At 43.3% G+C, this 10,510-nt stretch overlaps 1 protein-coding gene across 1 annotated transcript; it reads right to left on the minus strand.

Moving 5' to 3' along the window:
• Positions 1 to 1,799: 1,799 nt before the first annotated feature.
• On the minus strand, positions 1,800 to 3,255 carry LOC139714173 (uncharacterized). The gene has a single exon (XM_071625891.1). It carries the CDS (start codon positions 2,876 to 2,878, stop codon positions 1,937 to 1,939), a length of 942 nt encoding a protein of 313 aa, XP_071481992.1. The 5' UTR covers positions 2,879 to 3,255; the 3' UTR covers positions 1,800 to 1,936.
• Positions 3,256 to 10,510: the final 7,255 nt, after the last annotated feature.

Genomic DNA, 10,510 nt, shown 5'->3' on the forward strand with positions numbered 1-10,510 from the left:
CCAGTACCATCAGGCAGGGGGAGACGCCTGAATGAAAGGGATGGTAACTGCTGAGTTGTCGTCCACTCGTCGTCGCCTTCCTGATCGTTGGCGAGCTGCCGTAGATTGACGACGGAGGATGTATGAAGTGCGTCGACGTGTATGCGTGAAAGTGCGTCGGCTACAGTGTTGTTGTGACCACTAACATGGCGTATGTCAGTAGTGAACTGTGAGATGTAGTCCAAGTGACGTACTTCACGGGGGGAATGACGGTCTGGCTTGGCCTGGAATGCGTAGGTAAGGGGCTTATGGTCCGTGAAAAGGATGAAAGGACGTCCTTCTAGCAGATAGCGAAAGTGCCGCACCGCTAAGTAGGCTGCTAGAAGCTCACGACCAAAAGCACTGTAGCGTGTCTCAGCAGGCTTAAGTTTCTGGGAAAAGAAGGCGATGGGGTACCACTCACCGTGCGAAAACTGCTGCAAAACGCCACCTACAGCCGTATCTGAAGCGTCTACCATAAGACTGGTAGGTAGACCAGATGAAGGATGTGTCAACATGGTGGCGCTGGCAAGAGCTGCTTTCACACGAGTGAAGGAAGTCTCACACTCCGGTGTCCATGGGATGGGCTTGTTGCTGCGTTTGGGGAGATCGCGCAATGCGTTCGTGAGGGGTGTGAGCATTGCAGCAGCACTGGGGATGAATCGTCGGTAGAAATTGACGAGCCCAAGGAAGCGTCGAAGTTGCTTGATGGACGAAGGACGAGGGAAATCGTGAATGACTTTCACCTTCTCGGGTAGTGGGCTAATGCCGTGCTGGTCGACGTGGTGACCGAGGAAATCCAGCTCGTTCGCACCGAATACGCATTTGGCTGGGTTGATGACCACTCCGTATTCGGTGAGCCGTGCGAACAGAGTATGGAGGTGACGTTCATGTTCCTCAGGGGACTCACTGGCGATGAGGAGGTCGTCGATGTAGGCAAAGACGAAAGGCAGGCCTCGGGTAACCTCATCGATGAAACGTTGGAAGGACTGGGCCGCATTCCGCAGACCAAACGGCATGCGAGTGAACTCAAACATCCCAAATGGTGTGGTGATGGCAGTCTTTGGGACGTCGTCTGGGTGAACTGGGATTTGGTGGTATGCACGAACCAAGTCTATCTTAGTGAAGATGGACTTGCCTTGGAGTTGGGCAGTAAAGTCGTGCAGATGGGGAATTGGGTACTGGTCTGGTATCGTCCTGGCGTTGAGGGCGCGATAATCCCCGCACGGTCGCCAGTCTCCCGGGGTTTTCTTGGGCACCATGTGTAGTGGGGATGACCAGTTGCTGCTGGAGGGACGGATGATACCCAGCTCTAACATGTGTTCAAATTCTGCCTTGGCGATGGCGAGGCGGTCTGCTGCCAAGCGACGTGGTCGGGCTGCCACGGGGGGTCCACGGGTAACTATGTGGTGAGTTACCGAATGTTTCACGGCCTTCTGATCATAGGTAGGGCGAGTGATAGGATACTGTTGGACGATAGTATCATACCTATGATCGTCCGGCCGAGAGAACATCGGGCTCACGATGGAGGGAGAGTTGTGGGCGCAGACACCATTGACAGAAAGGTGTGTAGTGGAGTCAATGAGCTTGTGGTGTTTGACATCCACTAACAAACCAAAATGTCGCAAGAAATCTGCCCCGATGATGGGTGTGGGCACATCTGCTAGGATGAAAATCCATCGAAAGGTGCGACGAAGACCAAAATCGAGCGTGAGTGAGCGCTCTCCATAAGTGGTGATAGAAGACTTGTTCACCGCCTGTAGATGAAATGTGGGCGAAGAATTAGTCTTATCACCTGCTGAAGGAGGAAGGACGCTGACTTCAGCTCCAGTGTCGACTAAAAAGCGTGTGCCGTGTTGTCTATCTGTGATGTAAAATAGGCGACCTGTTGTATCACTGCCAGAGGGACTGGTCGCCGCTAATCTCTGGCTGGGCCGTTTCCCTGCTGTTGTGGTGGATGCGGCTTTTGTTTGCGCCGCGAACAGGGTGAGCGACACTGCTGGGCGTCATCGCCGAACTTCCAGTGGTAGTAACACTCACTACCGGCGTGGCGCTGTTTAGAGTCGGCTCGCTTCCGTGAAGAACCACGCGACCCGCTTCCACGGCCGCGGTTGCTGCCTCGGGACCGCTGGCGCCCACGCTCGTCGAGACGGGAAGCTATCGCGTACACCTGTGTCGTCAGCATGGCGACCTGTGCTGTGAGGTGCGCTACGGGATCTGCCGCCGGGGGACTGGGAGACGTCGGTGGGAGAGTAGCCGACGGAACGGAGAAAGGCTGGGGCATGGACGGCGGAGCTGTCACAGTAGCGACCGATAGGGGCGTGGCGACCTCTATGATTTTGTCCGCCAATTCAGCGACCTGCTCAATAGAGACTTCCGTGGATGTGGAGGCCAAGATCTGCTGAACGTTGCGTGGTAAGCGCTGCAAGAACAGCTGTTTCAAGATGCTGTCTTCCAAGGTCGCGTCGCCGAGCAGCTGCTTCATACGACGAAGGAGTTGTGAAGGTTTGCGGTCGCCTAACTCCTCCGCTGTGAGTAACTGGTGGAGCCGCCGCTGCTCCGATACGGTCGTCCGCTTTATGAGCTCGGCCTTCACCTTGTCATACGCGTCGGTGGTGGGAGGGGAGATTATGAATTCTCTCACTTCCTGTGCGATCTCCGGCTGCAGGGAGGAGATTACGTATGCGAAACGCGTCTGCTGAGTAGTAATACTCCTGGTGACGAATTGCGCTTCCACCTGCGCGAACCAGAGTGCGGGATCGTTCGGCCAGAAGGGAGGGAGCTTGAGGCTAACCGCCGTGACCGCTGGCGTGGATGTCGCGGCAGCCGGGGTGGCGTTACCCTCGTCGCCGTCGGCCATTGTAGAAGTGAAGGAAGGAGGATGAGAAGACGTGAAGTCGGCCCTAAACTATCACGTCGGGGTCACCAATGTAGGTATTATTGGTACGGGCCTATGATGTAATACCTAACAATTACTCACCGAGTGGCTAACGGGACGACAGGGCTGAAGTAAGGTACCACCAGCAGGAATGGTAGCCGACCGTATGACAGTAGTGTATGGACTGTAGAAAACACCAGGGCACCAGTAGAGGTGAACAGTGTCCTTGAAATGGGTATTGCACTTCCCGAAATAATATGGACTAACTCCGAATGCACTTAGGGTGTCCGAAGACGACAGTGTCCCATGTAAATATGTACAAATGATCCAGCGACAGCGTGGAGTAGCCTCCGGGTGCCGCGGCTAGCACAAGCGAGGTTAGGATCCACCGCTGGAGCGCTGGGTCGAAGAACTGCGAGGTCCCTGATAGAGTCTGCACACCACCGACAGCACGCTAGCAGGACCGATGCAGCGATGTAACGACGCGAATCGCGTTGAACGCAGCTACGTAGAAAATCCCCAGGTTGGAGTGTAGAGCATGAAGAAAGGGCGAGTCGCGGTACAAAAAGGAGCGAATGTCGCGAGGTATGAAATCCGAGGAAGTGTAATATTCCGTATGAAATGTAATAATCCGTAAGAAATGACAGTCCACGGCGCGAGGTATCATGCGCGAGAAAAGGCGTGGGAAGTAATATACGGACGTGATATGCGGACGTGAGTGACTCCAACGATTAGAACGTGCTCTCAGGATGAAAGCTAATCGTGAAGTGAGGAAGCGTGGAAAATGAAACAGCGTGGTCGGAGAAAACGTGTCACGGACAGGAGCTTTGAGAGTGGTAATTGGCTGGTGACAGTGTACAGCTCGCCACTAATTGGTAGGTTGTTTCCGTGACAGCAAAACAAGAGGTGTGTTTATGAAAATCCGACTACTGTTGGAATGTGAAATACGCGTACCTCGGCACGATGACAAAAGGCGGAGAATGTAGTGCGCACCTGTCATGTGTCGGCGCACAAAGAAAGTTCGCGTGGATGTTGACAAAATACTGGGGTCGCCAGACAGCGTAATTTACAACAGCCAGAATGCCAGACAATATGATACATAGTAGAAAACCGCTACAGTACGTACACGCCACACGGTAGGGCTGAATTCACGAGTATAGATAGGCGAGCCGCCGTAGTATTAGTACGGACTCGCAGTGGTGGGGCCTATTTCACGAGTATGCCAGCGATAACGTCAAAAAAATAAAAGACTTCTCCGGACAGACGGATCTTTCTGTCTCTACTCTAGTTCTGCTCAGTCCCACAGCAGACAGACGGATCTTTCTGTCTAGTTCTGCGTACAGTCCCACATATAGACATCCATGTCCCAAAGTTACCTCACGTATGGTGATCTGCGTTATTGAAAATTATTTGAAAACAAACTTTCATCGTGCAAAAGCCATGGCGTTAGAATTTGATTTGACTATGGCTAAAAATAAAATACCTGTATGAATAGCATAACTCTTACCCGTTTTTCTGTCTCCAAAGAAGCAGTTGACGCACCAAAGTTGCGTCGTTCTTCACGGTCGATGAAGTAGCGAGGTTATGGGTATCACACGCCTAGCTACTGGGATACTCTGCTTTGCACACGTAACACACGTACGTACTACACGTGCTCTCTGAGTTAGTGGGAATCGCGCCATCTATTGACTTACAGCCGAATAACGAAAAATGACTGAAAAAAAAAGTCTCATGCGAGGTTGTAGGTTGGGGCCGTTCGAATCTGTATGCTCTGCATTCTTGATGCACTGGACTAAATAGAGATGGGATACATGCACATGTATAAAGGTAAATGTAGATAAGAGCAGATGAGCCCGCCCCATCAGAATTTTCATATTTAAGAGGCATGTATAGGATCACCAAGAAAAGTGTACAACCACTGACGGGATTACTAATACCCTGTTCAAATAAGACGAATAGATGAATGAATGACTGACTGACTGACTGACTGACTGAAATGAATAGATGAATAATTAGATAAATAAATAAATAAATAAACAAATAAATAAACAAAACAAAACCAAATATAAACAGATGACTAGGTAAATAAATGAATAAATAATAAATGGGATAAACGCTCCTTTGTTGTTCGCCGTGCCTGGTAAAGTACTGTATACTCACGTGGGGAGTTAACTTATGAAGTCATTCAACACATTCCACCGTTAAGTAGCCGTTTATCATAATATGTAGAAAATGGTCTAAATGTTTTTGAAGTTGTTGATAGAAAATGGCACAGGCCCAATCGTTTTAAAAATATGTGACCGCCCAGCTCGAAACCTACAATAGGTCAAAATAAGATTCCACTTTTCTGCACAATAACAGATGAAGCTCTACGCTTTAAAATTGTATATAGGCCTAGACTGGTTAATATTGGACCACCCTATCCCATTCAAAAAGCGATTCAAATAAGAGAGAGTTAGAAGGTGCAGTTTCATAGAAAAGGGGAAAAAAAGAGGATTTAAAGATTGGGGTTACTCGGGCATGCTGTGCAGGAGTAGGCTCTATGAAAACATATTCCCTTATACAGTGAAATGCAACACTAGTGTCCGAAAAAAACCCATAATAATAATAATAATAATAATAATAACAGAGGACTCTTATAAAGTGCCCATTCTAACTAAAAAAAAGATACTCATGGCGCTGTAGAACAGAGTACATGTATCACGATACAACAGAGTATCACAGAAGATATAGAACAATAAACAAACAAACAATATACGAACATACCGTTACATACAGGTAAACAATAATCAATTTAAATTGAAAAGGTAGGTCTTGAGGTTCTTTTTAAAATCATCGATAGAAGATGCTTGTCGAAGAGATTTTGGAAGGCTATTCCAAAGTTTTGGGCCCATGTATGAGAAAGCATGATCCCCCAACTATGCTTGATTCGAGGTACATGTAATTGTTGCGAGTACTTTGAAGGTAGGCAGGGGCAAATTTGTGCAATGTACGGTAGACAAAAAAAAAAAAATGCCAGGGGTAAAATGGCAGAGGTGAAAATGGCAGAGGTAAAAATGGCAGAGGTAAAAATGGCAGAGGTAAAAATGGCAGGGGTAAAAATGGCAGAGGTAAAAATGGCAGGGGTAAAATTGGCAGGGGTAGAAATGGCAGAGGTAAAAATGGCAGAGGTAAAAATGGCAGAGGTAATAATGGCAGAGGTAAAAATGGCAGAGATAAAAATGGCAGAAGTAAAATGTCAAAAGTAATGAGAGCGATTTCGTGAGATATAAACGTATGAAGAGGTTTTGAATGATAACCTTGCCAGAGCAAACTGTATTTATCGAATTATCAAATCCAAATCGCAGATTTGAAGAATATTGATTGAATTACTGATTGAATTACTGAATTATTGAATTATCATGAATTTGAATTACAAAGCAGTACCCGCTGCATGCTATAAGGATTAGAACCAACACTTGCTTTCGGGCGAAAGCTCGGTGGTCCAGTGGAGATGACGCCTGTCCGGTGATCAGGAGGTCGTAGGTTCAAATCCTGCTCGAGTATGTACGCCCATGAATTTTTTATCATGGCTACTACTAAGACACTGATCAATTCAGTGCTTATTTACGTCGATGTAGGGCAATTTGTCAATCAGTTGCATTGATTGAATTATGTTTTAAAAAGGTTAGAGCACTCTCATTATTCTGAGTTTGATTCAAGTGCAGTGGCGTAATCTGTCTTTGTGCAGAAAAATAATAAACCAGCTAAGAGCCTAGTAGGCCTATGGGATTATTTTATTATTCATTGTTATTATTATTATTATTATTATTATTATTATTATTATTATTATTATTATCTATCATTATAAGGGGTTTCCAACAATGCTGCAAAGCCCTTAAACAGTATAATCCTACGTTGTTTCTCCCAATGAAGTTATCACACACACGCACACACACACACGAACCCACTTTTGGTATAAACATATACGCAGATATACATCCTCTCACATACACACTCTTACACAAACGAATTCCGCTCACGTCCAGGCTAGTATATTGTCATTATTTTTCATTTTTTCACTGTTTAGTGTAAAGAAGTGAAGGAGACATAGTCGTATCAAACCGCTAATTTTTCACCTGTTCAATATTATTTTTTCACATTCAGGTTTCGTAGGAGCCTATTTATCTCACAAGGCCTGATCACGACATAATGTAGAAGTAAAAATACAAAACGCAAAAAACAAACTACAGCAGATGTATCGGCAGACATAAGTAAGCTCTTGCAAAATATTTTATTACATTGTTCAAGTATCACATGGCGCAAAAACAAATAAGCTCTTGCAAAATATTTTATTGCATTGTTCAAGTATCAAATGGCGCAAAAACAAATATCTCGAAATTTAATGAACACTTTGTGGTCACTTTACAAACTTATGCCTATTAAAACTGGAGACGAACTTTAGCAATAAACTGTTCTAGTGAGATTAAAAACTGATAGTTTGCCATGGGATTTCTTTCAATCATTGTTGAAAGAATCCGCAGGCGAAAAAATGTAAATGTTTGATGCCTTTCAAACTTAGCTGTTGCTCCAAAGTCAGATTCCATTATGTTATCAACACGGTGTGTTGCTAAAGATTGGTAGATTCAGCCACCGAAAATGACGTTGTTCCCTCGTTATACAACAACACTAACAGTATAAAGAAAATCCAATCCAATCCCATCCAGGTAGATTGAAATCACCGCCTATGACTACCATATGATCGCGATTCAATTTACACAGGGATCGCTGAAGCTCTGCAAGACTCTCTCTACATGTGCCGCGGGGAGAAATGTAACACTGCCCTATTAAATTTCTCCCAGTTAACCGGGGGGCCAAAAGCTAAAAACAGAGGTCGAGTTGCACTCTCTCTACAAACTAAGTAGACCATGCTTATTTTCAAGTTTTTATTGTAACACACAACATTCCACTGGTCTACCTCAAAAAAAATTGTTGCGAAAGCCTCCAAATCCAAGATGGCGTCCAAGATGGCCGCCATATTTACTGAATTTGTTATTTAAATGATAGAATTAGATAGAAACATCAGATTTCAACAAATGTGATGTTATATGAAAGAGAATAAAATTTTCTACAAGTTGATACCATTTTTGTGGGTTATTGTGATAATTGGATTGAGATTTTAAGGGAAAAACACTCATTTTTTGATATTTTTCTGAAAAAAGGAAAATCATGAAAATGCTTGATTCAGCATAAATCAGAGAAAGACTGAAGGATTATCTTGAAACATTTCAAGAATTTTGTTCGACATATAATTAATATTTGGAGAAAATTAGGGGTCAGTACCATTTTCGGTTGAGGAGTTATAATGTCTCAAACTTGAAAACTCACTACGTAAAAATGGCCACTTTAGTTGTGATCAAGACCTTGTTGGTCGTAAAAAAAAGTCTGCGCGCGCCAAGACTAATACACGCACCACTGCCACTGGCGCTGGTAGCAGTGCCAGTGGTGCGTGTAGTAGTCTTGGCAAATGCAGACTTTTTCTTTGACAAACAAGGGTTTGTGCCTGCAAACTAACTTTTCATATCAAGTGGTAGCTCAGGTGATACTGATCGCTATTATTTCAAAGTAGATTGTTCTGAAGCAGATGAGATGAAGCAAAAAAAAAAAATCAAATAGAGGTAGTAGCTTGAAACTTGGCACCAATCTTGTTATAGATAGTTTAAGACAGAATTTAGATCAACCGCTCAAAAAAAAAATCAAGATGACAGCCATCAAAGTTGACATAGTGTATTGCGCCAAATGAAATGCATTATTTCGTTTTTGATACAAATTTGTCTGTTGTGCTATCTTAAACCATTTTAAGTTTTTATGGACACATTTTTTAAACCAGTGATATTCTACTCTCCGAAAAAGAAAAAACAAATCGAGTGGAAGTTTTTACTTTTGATGTGAGGAGTGAATAACAGAAAATGGTGAATTTAGAGTGAAATTGGAGTGACTTTTGAGTGAAAATGTTCATTTTCACTCATTTTAGAGTGACCTTAGGCAGAGCTCCACACTAACTTTCATTTTTGGTGGCCCAAAGGCAAATATCCGACCTTTTTTGGTGGCCCGATCAGGCCACCAAATTCTTCATTTCTGACATTTTGGTGGCCCGAGGTGCGTTTTTTTTTTTGTGGACCCGGGCCACCGGACCACCGTTAGTGTCGAGCCCTGCCTTAGGGATCAGTCGTCACTCTTCGAGTGATCCCCGAGGTCACTCTAAAATGAATGAAAATGAACATTTTCACTCTCGAGTGATCCTGATATCTAATATAGGAAAACGTCTACCAATGGCGTAAGTTCAGATCAATTGTGACACTATAACCCACATGAAATCAGCCTAAAAACAATATAAGAAAAATATGATAACGGAAAATACAGTTTCAGCATGCTTATTTGTAAATGTGAATATACAGCACGAATAATCAATTTGGACAATTTTATTCGAACAATATACTGAAAAGTAATTTCGCACAACACATTTAAGAGCAAAGTTGAGAAATTGCCGCCATGTTGGATTTTTTTTTTTTTTTTTTTGGGGGGGGGGGGTTCGGATCAGAAGCTCTTTCAAGGACATCTACGGATCAGACATTATTACACATATACCATCATCATTCACGTTTCTACCACAGCAGAGTAACATACAAGTAAAAAAACACATCTTTGATACAGAAGCATTTCTTTTTTTATCAAAGATTGGGCCTTACCCAAACACTGGAATGAGCTCCACCCCCCCCCCCCCCAAAAAAAAAAAAAACCCTCAATATGGTTTACACTAGTACAATATCGTTCGGATGTATAGAAACATGTAATAGACAGCAATATAAGCAGATTAAAAAAAAACATATCAAATTATAAGTTATAAGTTGAGATAACTTTGACGCAACACACTAAAGGTATTGTTTACCATTGGGAGAGATATCACATTCGATTTGTATGTGCAGGTTAGTTGTATTACAAAACATTCTACCATGTAAAAAAAATTATAATAAAGCCTAAAACATACGGAGATATCACCATTTCTGTTCAAGAAACCATAACCATGATAACTGTTGACATAAAAAAAACATTCTTATCAGATCTATTTAGTATATCTAACAATATTTAGCATTAATTATACTGATTTAAGTTTGTACATTAATCCCTAACTCACAGTTTAGAACTAGTTTGAGGAATTAAGTAAAGCTGGGTTTTTATTTTACATGCACTAATGGCAAATAATGCCTTGAACGACAACCTCGATTAATTACCGCCATCTTGAATTTTGTGTGGATACTATTTCTATCGCTAAATATTACACATTGGCAAAATTTGTGCCAAATTTTAAGCTCCTATCTCTTTTTGGAAAATACTTTCTGTTCAATCTTGTCTGCCTCAGAACAATCTACTATGATGAAATGCTACAGTATAGCGACCAGCGTCACCTACCACTTGGCATGAAAAGTTAGTTTGCAGGTACTTGCAAGTCACCAGACCATTACAGTATTACATGTGTGACCATGTAAACACATTGTAAGCAACATTTATAATGCATAGATATAATTTTTCAAGTTTTAGATGTTAACTTGTCAGCAGTGTATGATATTGCCTGTA

The sequence above is a fragment of the Diadema antillarum genome, unplaced genomic scaffold (genome assembly GCF_040938485.1).
Source record: "Diadema antillarum isolate AM-2024a unplaced genomic scaffold, OU_Dant_1.0 seq00002183_RagTag, whole genome shotgun sequence".
Classification (NCBI taxonomy): Eukaryota; Metazoa; Echinodermata; class Echinoidea; order Diadematoida; family Diadematidae; genus Diadema; species Diadema antillarum.